Genomic DNA, 14,002 nt, shown 5'->3' with positions numbered 1-14,002 from the left:
TGCATTGTCGTGTTGGAACAGCAAGTTCCCTTGCCGGTCTAGGAATGGTAGAATGATGGGTTCGATGACAGTTTGGATGTACCGTGCACTATTCAGTGTCCCCTCGACGATCACCAGAGGTGTACGGCCAGTGTAGGAGATTGCTCCCCACACCATTATGCCGGGTGTTGGCCCTGTGTGCCTCGGTCGTATGCAGTCCTGATTGTGGCGCTCACCTACACGGCGCCAAACACGCATACGACCATCATTGGCACCAAGGCAGAAGCGACTCTCATCGCTGAAGACGACACGTCTCCATTCGTCCCTCCATTCACGCCTGTCGCGACACCACTGGAGGCGGGTTGCACGATGTTGGGGCGTGAGCGGAAGACGGCCTAACAGTGTGCGGGACCGTAGCCCAGCTTCATGGAGACAGTTGCGAATGGTCCTCGCCAATACCCCAGGAGCAACAGTGTCCCTAATTTGCTGGGAAGTGGCGGTGCGGTCCCCTACGGCACTGCGTAGGATCCTACGGTCTTGGTGTGCATCCGTGCGTCGCTGCGGTCCGGTCCCAGGTCGACGGGCACGTGCACCTTCCGCCGACCACTGGCGACAACATCGATGTACTGTGGAGACCTCACGCCCCACGTGTTGAGCAATTCGGCGGTACGTCCACCCGGCCTCCCGCATGCCCACTATACGCCCTCGCTCAAAGTCCGTCAACTGCACATACGGTTCACGTCCACGCTGTCGCGGCATGCTACCAGTGTTAAAGACTGCGATGGAGCTCCGTACGCCACGGCAAACTGGCTGACACTGACGGCGGCGGTGCACAAATGCTGCGCAGCTAGCGCCATTCGACGGCCAACACCGCGGTTCCTGGTGTGTCCGCTGTGCCGTGCGTGTTATCATTGCTTGTACAGCTCTCTCGCAGTGTCCGGAGCAAGTATGGTGGGTCTGACACACCGGTGTCAATGTGTTCTTTTTTCCATTTCCAGGAGTGTGTTAGACGGAGAGGGTCCGACAGCCGATCAGTTCCAGTCATTCCACCAGGAGGAGGTACACGGCTCGTGTTGTCTGTAGTTCGACCACACCTGGACGGTCAATACCGCGGTTCGATCGCGTCCGCATTGTTACTTTGTGCCCGGAAGGGCTCTCAACAAGGGAAGTGTCTAGGCGTCTCGGAGTGAACCAAAGCGATGTTGTTCAGACATGGAGGAGATACAGAGAGACAGGTTATGTCGATGACATGCCTCGCTCAGGCCGCCCAAGGGCTACTACTGCAGTGGATGACCGGTACCTACGGGTTATGGCTCGGAGGAACACTGACAGCAACGCCACCAAGTTGAATAATGCTTTTCGTGCAGCCACGGTACGTCATGTTACGACTCAAACTGTGCGCACTAGGCTGTATGATGCACAACTCCACTCGTGACGTCCATGGTGAGGTCCATCTTTGCAACCACGACAACATGCAGCGCGGTACAGATTGGCCAACAACATGCCGAATAGACCGCTCAGGATTGGCATCATGTTGTCTTTACCGATGAGTGTCGCAATTACCTCCAACCTGACAGTCGTCAGAGACGTTTTTGGAGGCAACCCTGTCAGGCTGAACGCCTTAGACGCACAGTCCAGCGTGTGCAGCAAGGTGGAGGTTCCATGCTGCTTTGGGTTGGCATTATGTGGGGCCGACTTACGCCGTTGGTGGTCATAGAAGGCGCAGTAACGCCTGTACGATACGTGAAGCCATCCTCCGACCGACAGTGTATCCATATCGGCAGCATATCAGCGAGGCATTCGTCTTCATGGACAACAATATGCGCCCTCATCGTGCAGATCTTGTGAATGATTTCCTTCAGGATAACGACATCGCTCGATTAGAGTGGCTAGCAAGTTCTCCAGACAAGAACCCTATCGAACATGCCTGGGATAGATTGAAAAGGCTGTTTATGGACGACGTGACCCACCAGCCACTCTGAGGGATCTGCACCGAATCGCCGTTGAGGAGTTCGACAATCTGGGCCAACAGTGCCTTGATGAAGTTGTGGATAGAATGCCACGATGAATACAGCCATACTTCAATGCAAGAGGACGTGCTACTGGTTATTAGAGGTACCGATGTGTACAGGAATCTGGATCACCACCTCTGAGGGTCTCGCTGTATAGTGATACAACATGCAATTTGTGGTTTTCATGACCAACAAAAAGGATGGAAGTGATGTTTATGTTGATCTCTATTCCAATTATCTGTACAGGTTCCGGAACTCTCGGAACCGAGGTAATGCAAAACCTTTCTGTTGTGTGTATTTGGCTAACCGATCCAGTAGACGAAAACAGCCAAATGCGTATGAGTCATCTAGGACACGAAACTCACATTCTAACAGCACGTGGGTCAAGTTCGCACAACGGCATCGCTTACAGCACTGTATCCTTTGTTCTACAAAAGCACTGCATAATGAAAGACTTACGGACTCAGTACATTCTGCACTTACACAAAAACGATTATGGATTATGGACGAGCTGCATGGAGCCATGCAACCATTTACAGAGACTGCAGACTTTACAAAACAAGACCTTATACATCTACTCTGCACAGATACTTCCCAGGTCACTGTACAGTGCATGGCGGAGGGTACCCTGTACCGCTACTAGTCATTTCCTTTCCTGTTCCACTCGCAAATAGAGCAAGAGAAAAACGACTGTTTATAAGCCTACGTATGGGCCCTAATTTCTCGTATCTTATCTTCGTGTCCTTACGCACAATGTATGTTGGCGGTAGTAGAATCGTTGCCGGTTTCAAATTCCGGTTCTCAACAGTGTTTCTCGAAAATAACGTCGCCTTCTCTCCGGGGATTCCCATTTGAGTCCCCAAAGCATCACAGTTACACTTACGTGTTGTTCGAACCTACCGGTAACAAATCTAGCAGCCCGCCTCTGAATTGCTTTGATCTCTTCAGTCAATCCGATCTCGTATGGATCCAAAACACTCGAGCAGTACTCAAGAATAGTTCGCACCAGTGTCCTACATGAGTTCACCTTTACAGGCGAACCACTCCTTCCTAAGAGTCTCCCAATAAACCGAAGTCGGCCATTCGCCTTCCCTATCACAGTTCTCACATGCTCGTTCCATTTTATATCGCTTTGCAACATTAAGCTTAGATATTAAAACTACGTGACTGTGTCAAGTAGTACACTATTAATACTGTATCCGAACGTACAGGTTTGTTCTTCCTACTCATCCACATTAAATTACATTTTTTTCACATTTCGAGCTAGCTGTCATTCATCATACCAACTGGAAATTTTGCCAAGTAGTCTTGTATGTGCCTACAGTCGCTCAACTTCGACACCTTACCGTACATCACAGCATAATCAGCCAACAGCCGATATTGCTGCCCACGCTGTCCGCCAATCCATTTATGTATAATGAGAACAACAGATGCCCTATCACACTTTCCTGGGGCACTCGATGAACACTCGCCGTCGAGGGCAACATGCTGGGATCTATTACTTAAGAAGTCTTTTAGCCATTCACAAATCTGCGAACTTATTTCGTATGCTCGCACCTTTGTTAACAGCCTGTAATGGGGCACGTTATCACATGATTTCCAGAAATCTAGAAATATGGAATCTGCCTGTTTCCCTTCATCCATTGTTCGCAGTATATCATGTGAGAAAACGCAACGCTGAGTTTCGCACGAGTGATGCTAAAGCATTAAGAAGTGTTTCCGTCTTCCAGCGAACTTTTCAGCCCGTTACCTGCATGAAGCCGCAGAGCACTTGGAAGTTCTGAAAATGTTCCAAGAGAACACAGCAGGTATCTACATACAGTCAAAAACTTTCTCTAATTCCCTGATTCGCCATCTTGGGAGACTTCCATACCACAGGGATCATCATTTTCTTTCTTTTACTGTGATTTAATACCTCCGCCCCTTACAGACAAGGGTGGGCCGCTAGCCATATGGTTTAAAAGATGAAAAAGTATAATTAATATTGAATTATTTACATATATTTATAAAATGAATAAAAGATTAATTCGATTGATAATGTACACATGAAATTTAGAGTGTTGACTTTCTTCATTTTTTATTTAGACACAGAACGAAAAGGTTTTAATAAAAGTAATAAAAAGCTGCACAAAATACAATGTAAACAAGTGACAATTGGTAAAAAGAAGCACAGCACGTTTACTAAAAAGTTGAAAGACCTGCACTGCTGAAAAGTATTTAGGGAAGGAAAACCTTTGTTTTTTGTGGGCTGTAGGATGTGAGTATGAACACGTTGGTCAGTTGGATTGTATCTACCGGTACGTGCGTAGTTACTCGGGTGGCTGGTAGGGAGACAGAAAGGGTGTAGGAGACTGGAGAGTGGGCAGAGAAAAGGAATAGGAAAAGATGGAAAAGAACAGGAGATCCCTGATGTGGGGTGGGGTATATGAGGAAGATTTATAGCAGATGGCACGGATACATTTCGAAGTGAATTTCATGGTCTGGCAGAGGTATGCGGTTGAAGCATAGTTGGGATAGAACTCGAGTATATGTAGGTGTAGGGTTGGTGGAATGTGGCAATATAGGCGCTGCAGGGTGCCGGGATTGGAAATTTGAGGACAGACATTAAGATTATCAGAGCCAAGATTGCAGATGGGGTAGCGTGTATGGAGGTGCTCAATGTGAGTGAGAAGAGGTGCTAAAGCGGGGCAGCGTGTGTGGCGTTCAAGGATTTGGAGTGAGCGATAGAACTATGGTGGGGCGGATGTCGACGCAAGATTGTCGTAGGAGAGGGTAGTCGGATCAGGGTTACGTCGGTGTGGAGGACAGTGGAGGGGAGGAATCCAGTTGTTCGGATTGTTAGTAATTTCAGTAGTTTCAGTCTATGGCGGCCTTTGTGTTGGACGATTAGAAGATCTGGTTTCACAGTTAGTTGTCAGTCGATTGTAAGTACAACATACAGGCCGATTCAGCTGCTCCTACCTATGCTGTAGTTTGCAACCCCAAATGACACAACAATGTTGATACCCAGTTTGCCCTGGAGATGTGAAGCACACTAACAAAATGTCGCATAAGTAACTGATAAAGTAATCAAGGACATTTTAGACCTATTGTATAAATTTTGTTTATGAAACTATTTTAGCACATTGACGTGACGAGTCATATATTAATCTTTTCATTGGATTATACGACGGAAAGTTGTTACTTCAGCTCTCCCTGTTTGGATGTCTCCTGTTAATTTCGTTGTTTCCGATGGTGAAACCCACTGTATAGTAAGAGTTTCTGAACCATTTATGAAAGATGAAGTACTATACATGGAATAAACTTTCAGAGACATCCAAATTCTGTATGAATGCACTGCTAATTACACAAAGAAAGACTGGAAACTCTTGGATAAATATGGCAGAAATGAGGTATATCTAGGTCCAAAAATACCGTGTAACTCATGGCCAATACACACATGTATTTTTTTACAGTACGATTCCATTTGCTAACAGTCGTCCGAAACTCTCAGAGTGATCTTACATCGATTACGTGGCTGTCGCCTGTCTGGATATCGGTCCTATAGTTGAAAAACTACCGTAGGCTACTGTAGACTATCGTAAGTAAGCGTAGAATACGGTAGTTTTACTGCTAGCTTTGAGGGGCTAAGTTGATAACGGTGTCACCTGTAAGTTAGGTGTGTTGCATACCTGTTAGGCGTTACGTTATTTCTACCACATTGTCTACATATGCGATCAGTGTCTTACTGGATTCCCCTGGAAACTGGAAGTACTGAACAATCTACAAACTGGGCAGCGTAACCTACGAAATATTTTTCTTCTAGATAGTTATCCTCCTGTCTGTTACTTAAAAATAAACACTATTTATAGAAAAATTGAATTTGTTAATGTTTAATTCAGGTTTTATTTGAAAATAATTGCTTTATGATGTGAGAGATAGGGATGTTGTAGTAAAATAAAAAAAAATACAGTCTTAACATATAGAGCAAGAAAACGCAATTTCTTTAAAAAAGGTAAAACTGAAAAAACGCGAAACAAAAACATGTCAAACATTACTTCGGCACTTCACGTTTCTGTTATTCATAAAATACGTTCGGGCTTATCAATAATAACAGGATACTCTTGCCTTGATCAAGAACGTCTTATTGAATGCAAAACAACAGCTATAACTACATATATAGATTTTTTAAATTTCGTTCATGTAAACTGTACTTGAGTCAAAAATAATTGCTTTGGTTACATAAAAGCCCAGGAGTTACGCTATCAACTAATATTTATTACTTATAAAATATAGTTTATATTTTGTAAGAATATGAAATACGCAATGGACTAATACTGAACGATATGATGTTGTAATTATGTGCAAAACAAGCACACAACAGAATGAAGTCTTCGGCTCCCAGTTCCTCTCTTACACATTTATTTACGTTTCTTTTCCTCCCAATGCTACCAGTACTGCCGGTAATCCTATCATTTACTACGTCATGTATGTAGTGAACCAAAACTAATGAACCGTAGTTTTCGTAGGGCGCAAACCTTATAGTTCCTGATACAGACGTAATATCAGTTGTATATAAGGATATCTGTAGAAGCAGCTGAATCACGTTGTATGTAGTGAGCTGGTTAGTAGGATAGGATCGTCATAAGTGATTAGGTAGAGGTAATGGGGGCAGAAGCTGTGGACAGTTCTTCCTATAATTATTTCCTGGGTTTTGCAAAAGAGAAGTCATCGGTTACACCAGTGGGTAAAATTTTTAAGGTGAATTTGGAGAGATCAAAAAATGGTTCAAATGGCTCTGAGCACTATGGGACTGAACTTCTGAGGTCATCAGTCTCCTAGAACTTAGAACTACTTAAACTTAACCAACCTAAGGACATCACACACATCCATGGCCGAGGTAGGATTCGAAACTGCAATCGTAGCGGTCACGTGATTCCAGACTGTAGCGCCTAGAACCGTTCGGCCACCCCGGCCGGCTTGGAGGGATCGTTGGGATTTCTGAAGTTTAAAGTAGACGACTAGAAAAGGGTGTCATTAGCGTACTTATGGAGAAGAATATGGGAAGAGGGTTTGGGTATGGCGCGAGGATAGAGGACATAAAGGATAGCCCGGGAGCAGGTCTGCAGTAGGATGGAAAGTAAGGGAATTTGTGTTACCAATAGTGAAAAAGGCGGGCATTGTTAATAAACAAAAAGCAGGGCCACAAGAAAGTGACCGATTGCGAAACAACATCAGCACACGAGTTGACACACACGAAAACGATAAGGTAGCCCAAAGTAAACACGATAAATAACAACAGAAATTAGAGGTAAATTCCTTGCGCTAAAAGCTGCGCTTCATCGCTTAAAAAGATAAGAATGTGAATCTATATTGGGATGAAACCTCAGGATAATAGCGTGCGGTAGAGAAGACTTACGTAATGAGAGAGCAGGAAGGACTTACCCGTGAGGACGGCGGCGAGCAGCAGCGCCACAGCCCAGCGAGCAGCCGCGGCTTGCCTCATGCCGGCACGCTCATCTTCCCCTGCACACACAAAGTACCATTCTACACACTGCTACAACGGCAGCCACGCTCCTAGACACAGTCGCAACGCGTGAGCTGCTACCAAGGTGTATTTAAGTCCATTTAATTTGAAAAACAACTACTGTAACATGCACTAAGGTTACAAACGTCATGGGATACCTCCTAATCCCGTGTCGGACCTCCTTATGCCCGGAGTAGTGCTGTAACTCGACTTGGCATGGACTCAACAAGTTGTTGGAAGTCCCTGCAGAAATACTGAGCCAGCTCTATAGCCGTCCATAATTGCGGAAGTGTTGCCAGTGCAGGATCTTGCGCACGAACTTACCTCTCGATTCTGCCCGATAAATGAGCAATGGGATCTATGTCGAGCGATCTGGGTGGCCAAACCATTCTCTTGAATTGTCCAGAAAGTTGTTAAAACCTGTCGTGAACAGTTGTGGCCCGGTCTCACGGCCCATCGTCATCCATAAAAATTACGTTGTTGTTTGGGAACATGAAGTCCATAAATGGCTGAAAATGGTCCCCAAGTAGTCGACCATAGCCACTTCCAGTCACTGATCAACTCAGTTGGACCAGAGGATCCAGTCCATTCCATGTAAACGCAGCCTATACCACTATGGAGGCACCACAAGTTTGCACAGTGCCTCGTTGGCAACTTGGGTCCATGGCTTCGGGGTTAGCGCCACACTCGAACCCTACCATCACCAAGGTTTTCCAGTCGTCTAGGATCCATGAGCACGAGCCCAGGGGAGGCGCTGAAAGCTTTGTCATCCTGTTAGCAAAGACACTCAAATCGGTTGTCTGTTGACACAGACCATTAACGCCAAATTTCGTCGCACTTTCCTAACGGATACGTTCGTCGTACGTCCCACGTTGATTTCTGCAGTTATTTCACGCAATGTTGCTTGTCTGTTAGCATTAACAACTCTACGCAAACGCCACTGCGTCGGCCACGGCGTTGTTCGTAGTAAGAGGTAATGCCTGAACTTTGGTATTCTCGGCACACCCTTGACGCTGTCGATCTCGGAATGTTGAATTCCCTAACCATTTTCGAAATGGAATGTCCCACGCGCCTAGCTCCAATTACCACTCCGCGTTCAAAGTCAGTTGATACCCGTCGTGCTGCCATGATCACGTCGGAAACCTTTTCATATGAAACACCCGAGTACAAATGGCACCTCCGTTTGTCCCCCGCGCTTTTATACCTTGTATACATGATACCACCGTCATCTGTATATGTGCATATCACTATCCATTGACTTGTGTCACCTCACTGTAGTTCGTATCACAATAAATAAATTCAAGAATGTAATTATTATATATAAAAGAAGATATGTGGTATATAATGACAGATAACCCATCTTGGAACCAGCAGCATGTGTCACGGACAACTACAGCAAGACACCACGCAGTAGTATTACGTACATACTTCGGGCTGATACCCAGACTCAGAAACTTTTTTTTTATTTGGAAGTGGATACAATTTGTGACTTTTATTAGATGATCACTTTTTATTGCTAGATATTACTTGTGTAACTTTTCAATACTTCTTCTCGTTTATGTGCTTATAGTAATAGTTGCACGGTTTGCTTTAGCTGCTAAGAAGTTAAACATAGATATGACAAAAGAATAAAATAAGTAAGTACGAAGACATACGAGGAGAACATGGCAGGTGCTATAATCCAATTTCCCGGACGCTTTCCTCGATGTAACAGGATTCAAAATAAGGGGACACGTATGTCGGGTTACCCGTAGATACTCGACCGTTTCCGGGAAAAAGACAGTCAAAGTTTTCGAGCTACTTTATGTGCCTCTGAGCGAGTAAATGATTTAGCCAAAGCGGTTAACGTCGCGGCTTTACACTTTTGCACCCTGTGTTGGAAACCAGATTATTATTTTTATTTTTATTAATTTATTTATTTAGTTTTTTGTTTATCTACTCATGTCCGTAGAAGACTACTACACGAATGTTTTCCGGTGAACATTGAAATACATTTGTCCTAATTCGTCTACTGTGTGTGGCAAATGAATTTAAGAAAACAATAAATGATTGAAGAAATTATTCGAAATTGCTTTCCGTGAAATTCTTGTAGTGTATCTTGATTTGTAATCATCTGCAAGTGCCAGTTTTCGGAAAAATGATCCGTATGCGTGGCGAGCAGCAAAATTATTTCCAGTAAGTGAAATCTCAAGCAAGGTTAACGACGTTTCTTTCCCGAGTGAGAGTCACTGTGGCAAAGCTGCCTTCGCGCGATGCTCCTCGTGTTCCGAATTTCTACATTTCAAACGTTTCTACGGTCGGTATCATCGAAGGGGGCGCACCAAATCTTTCGAAGAATAAATATAAGAATATAATTAAGAATCGATACAAGAATGAAACGCTGGAATATGAGAATTTAAAAATACCATAAAAACATATAAATTAAAAGAATGTATGACACTTCTTGTGAAGCCCTTGTATCCCCTAACTTGATATGAAACATTCTTGCAGAAATCTTGTACGAACATGAGTGAATAAATAAAAAAATAAAATAAAAACAATAATCACGTTTGGACCGCGATACTAGCGTCTGTGCCACCAGCTGAGCTGGGATTATCGGCCGCTGAAAGGCATATAAATTACGTCGAAAACTTTGACAGTCGTTTTCTTAGAAACGTTCGAGTATCTACGGATAAGCCGACACACGTGTTCGTCTATTTTGACTCCTCTTCCACTGAGCGAAGTTCCTGGGAAATCGGAGTATGGCACTTGCCGTGTTCTCCTCGTTAGATCAGAGTGATATTACACAGCTCCAATTCACTTCTGTTAAGCCCATACAGATCTTCAGCAACTTTAACACTTTAGTTTATCCCGTTATCCGGAGTTATTTCGATCTGTGTAACACAGTACGATATATTTTTCTAGAGCTTTTCCTCTTGTTGTAGGCTAGCTTATACATTCAATGGCGAGAAATCACGTACTTCGGCGTTAGCGTGCAAGATACGAACTGCCAATGCCATAACAGTAACTTATGTCTGTATGAGATGTCTATTTAGTGCGGATTGGAATTACGTTCAACATAAATTTCTGATCTATATGGAAATTCACCTGAGTCGAAACAAGGCCCCCGTAGTAGACAACATTCCATTGGAACTACTGACGGCCTTGGGAGAGCCAGTCATGACAAAACTCTACCATCTGGTGAGCAAGATGTATTAGACAGGCGAAATACCCTCAGACATCAAGAAGAATATAATAATTCCAATCCCAAAGGAAGCAGGTGTTGACAGATGTGAAAATTAACGAACTATCAGTTTAATACGTGACAGCTGCAAAATACTAACTCGAATTCTTTACAGACGAATGGAAAAACTGGTAGAAGCCGACCTCGGGGAAGATCAGTTTGGATTCCGTAGAAATGTTGGAACACGTGAGGCAATACTGACCCTACGACTTATCTTAGAAGCTAGATTAAGGAAGGGCAAACCTATGTTTCTAGCGTTTGTAGACTTAGAGAAAGCTTTTGACAATGTTGACAGGAATACTCTCTTTCAAATTCTGAAGGTGGCAGGGGTAAAATACAGGGAGCGAAAGGCTATTTACAATTTGTACCGAAACCAGATGGCAGTTATAAGAGTCGAGGGACACGAAAAGGAAGCAGTGGTTGGGAAGGGAGTGAGACAGGGTTGTAATCTCTCCCCGATGTTATTCAATCTGTATATTGAGCAAGCAGTAAAGGAAACAAAACAAAAATTTGGCGTAGTTATTAAAATCCATGGAGAACAAATAAAAACTTTGAGGTTCGCCGATGACATCGTAATTCTGTCAGAGACAGCTAAGGACTTGGAAAAGCAGTTGAACGGAATGGATAGTGTCTTGAAAGGAGGATATAAGATGAACATCAACAAAAGCAAAACGAGGATAGTGGAATGTAGTCGAATTAAGTCGGGTGATGCTGAGGGAAATAGATTAGGAAATGAGACACTTAAAGTAGTAAAGGAGTTTTGCTATTTGGGGAGCAAAATAACTGATGATGGTCGAAGTAGAGAGGATATAAAATGTAGACTGGCAATGGCAAGGAAAGCGTTTCTCAAGAAGAGAAATTTGTTAACATCGAGTATAGGTTTAAGTGTCAGGAAGACATTTCTGAAAGTATTTGTATGAAGTGTAGCCATGTATGGAAGTGAAACATGGACGATAAATAGTTTGGACAAGAAGAGAATAGAAGCTTTCGAAATGTGGTGCTACAGAAGAATGCTGAAGATTAGATGGGTAAATTACATAACTAATGACGAAGTATTGAATAGGATTGAGGAGAAGAGAAGTTTGTGGCACAACTTGACCAGACGAAGGGATCGGTTGGTAGGACATGTTCTCAGGCATCAAGGGATCACCAATTTAGTATTGGAGGGCAGCGTGGAGGGTAAAAATCGTAGAGAGAGACCAAGAGATGAATACACTAAGCAGATTCAGAAGGATGTAGGTTGTAGTAGGTACTGGGAGATGAAGAAGCTTGCACAGGATAGAGTAGCATGGAGAGCTGCATCAAACTAGTCTCAGAACTGAAGACCACAACAACAACATGAAAATTGAAAGCTGTTTTCTAAATAGCAACACTTCCTGAGATGTAACTTCAGTGAACAGCAAACTCACATCAGACCCGAGGGACTTTGGCGATCTACGACACAGTACGAGAACTAGGCAGCCTGCAAACAGTCAGCGCTTACATCGATGAATTCTCTTTACGTTGGAGATGTTTGATAATAAAGCGTCATCATGACTCGGGGGACAGTTTTGTTTATTCTCATTTTGAAATGGATACTGAAATATACCGTTCGCAGATCGTGGCCGTTCGGTAGCGTTCTCGCTTCCCACGCCCGCGTTCCCGGGTTAGATTCGCGGCAGGGTCAGGGATTTTCTCTGCCTCGTGATGACTGGGTGTTGTGTGATGTCCTTAGATTAGTTAGGCTTAAGTAGTTCTAAGTTCTAGGGGACTGATGACCATAGCTGTTAAGTCCCATAGTGCTCAGAGCCATTTGAACCATTTCAAATATACCACGAACCTGAAAAATTCTTTGTTTTGAAATGTTTATTGCAAGTTTCAATTCATCCAAACTGAAGGTTTATCCTGTGGTTGTTTTATATGAATATCCACTCATTCATAATTCCATCATTACCTCGACGTCCAAGAACTGCGCCTTACTTTCCGCATCCATCTACCCTACTCAACTTAAACCCTGAGTCAGTTTATTATATCCCCATGTCTAATGTTTTAAAATCACCTTCATGTACTCTAAATCTCTCTGGCTGAACAGTGGATGCAGCTATTACCAGTAACAGCCCAACGCACTGACCGTTACAGACGAAGGGGATGAATGAAGTAACAGAAGAAAAAAAGAATGAGAAGTCCTCTAAAGTCTACTCCTTCAGTTTAACCAATACAAATTGGTCGAATATTTACCATAGATGAAAACAAAGCGATAGCACACAGTATGGTATTGTAGATTTGCAGGTTCGTATCCTGCCTGGGGCATGGATGTGTGTGATGTCCTTAGGTTAGTTAGGTTTAAGTAGTTCTAAGTTCTAGGGGACTGATGACCTTAGATGTTAAGTGCCATAGTGCTCAGAGCCATTTGAACCATTTGTAGATTTGCAACTAAAATGTGTGTGAAGTAGCTGACACTATAGTAATATTACAAGGAATATGACGTTACATTTTACATGATAAATTGCCATTGAGAAAGCTTTGAGCAAGATGTTTGTCATATTTGTTGAATTAAAATCAAAATCAAATGTGGAAACGAATATCTCAGCAATGGTTTGGTAAGTGCCGCAATTTGTTCCTATGGATAAGGAGACAACGATCAACCAAGTACATGGAGACAGGTGGCCATACAGCAAAAAACGTGGCTGGGTTTCAGCTGCCGGAAGAGATGTTTAATTTTATTTCTAATGCACAAGGAAATATTATTATTATTATTATTTGCAAAGGATAAAACAATAGCTAGCAAGTCCTATACAAGTCCCTGGATCATCTGGATGAAGGAACGCGTGAGAAGAGGGCGGTACTGCAAGAGGAAAGGGAAACGAGTTTCTTCAGGAGAATAAGAGGTGCATTGACAGAGGGAGAACTTAAGAGTCTGAAATGAGAATTTTTGGACATCCACCCACTCATCAGAGTATCGATCTCTAACTCCTTGCTATTCCTGTACTTAGAGACATTTCTGAGTGGTAAACATTTTCTAGTCTAATTCAAAACTTATATTGATACAGATGGGTTCTTTATAGACCTCCCATTATCTCACATTAAGAGAATCCATCTGTTAGAAAAAAATGGGATGTAGCCGTTGGCTTTAAAAGGACTATTTGGAAAAGTAGTGCATAAAAAAATCTGCTATGCCGAAATATTTCATCTTAAATTATAAAATAAATCATCACTCTATTAGATTGTTCTGTAAAATTACAAGATTTTTTCCTTGATGTACGTTCTCAGAACGACAATTGACTTCACTGCCCGATTATATGT

At 43.2% G+C, this 14,002-nt stretch overlaps 1 protein-coding gene across 1 annotated transcript in view; it reads right to left on the bottom strand.

Annotated features, from left to right (window-relative positions):
* The window catches only part of LOC126298324 (uncharacterized), an 897,680-nt gene that overhangs the window by 658,759 nt on the left and 224,919 nt on the right, over window positions 1-14,002 (bottom strand). Inside the window, exon 2 of the mRNA XM_049989621.1 lies at window positions 7,416-7,496. Within this exon, the coding sequence (XP_049845578.1) occupies window positions 7,416-7,476 (61 nt within the window). The 5' untranslated portion in view covers window positions 7,477-7,496. The remainder of the gene's footprint in view (window positions 1-7,415; window positions 7,497-14,002) is intronic.

Source organism: Schistocerca gregaria, chromosome X, assembly GCF_023897955.1.
Source record: "Schistocerca gregaria isolate iqSchGreg1 chromosome X, iqSchGreg1.2, whole genome shotgun sequence".
NCBI classification, from domain to species: domain Eukaryota; kingdom Metazoa; phylum Arthropoda; class Insecta; order Orthoptera; family Acrididae; genus Schistocerca; species Schistocerca gregaria.
This window is presented reverse-complemented; position numbering and strand designations above follow the sequence as displayed.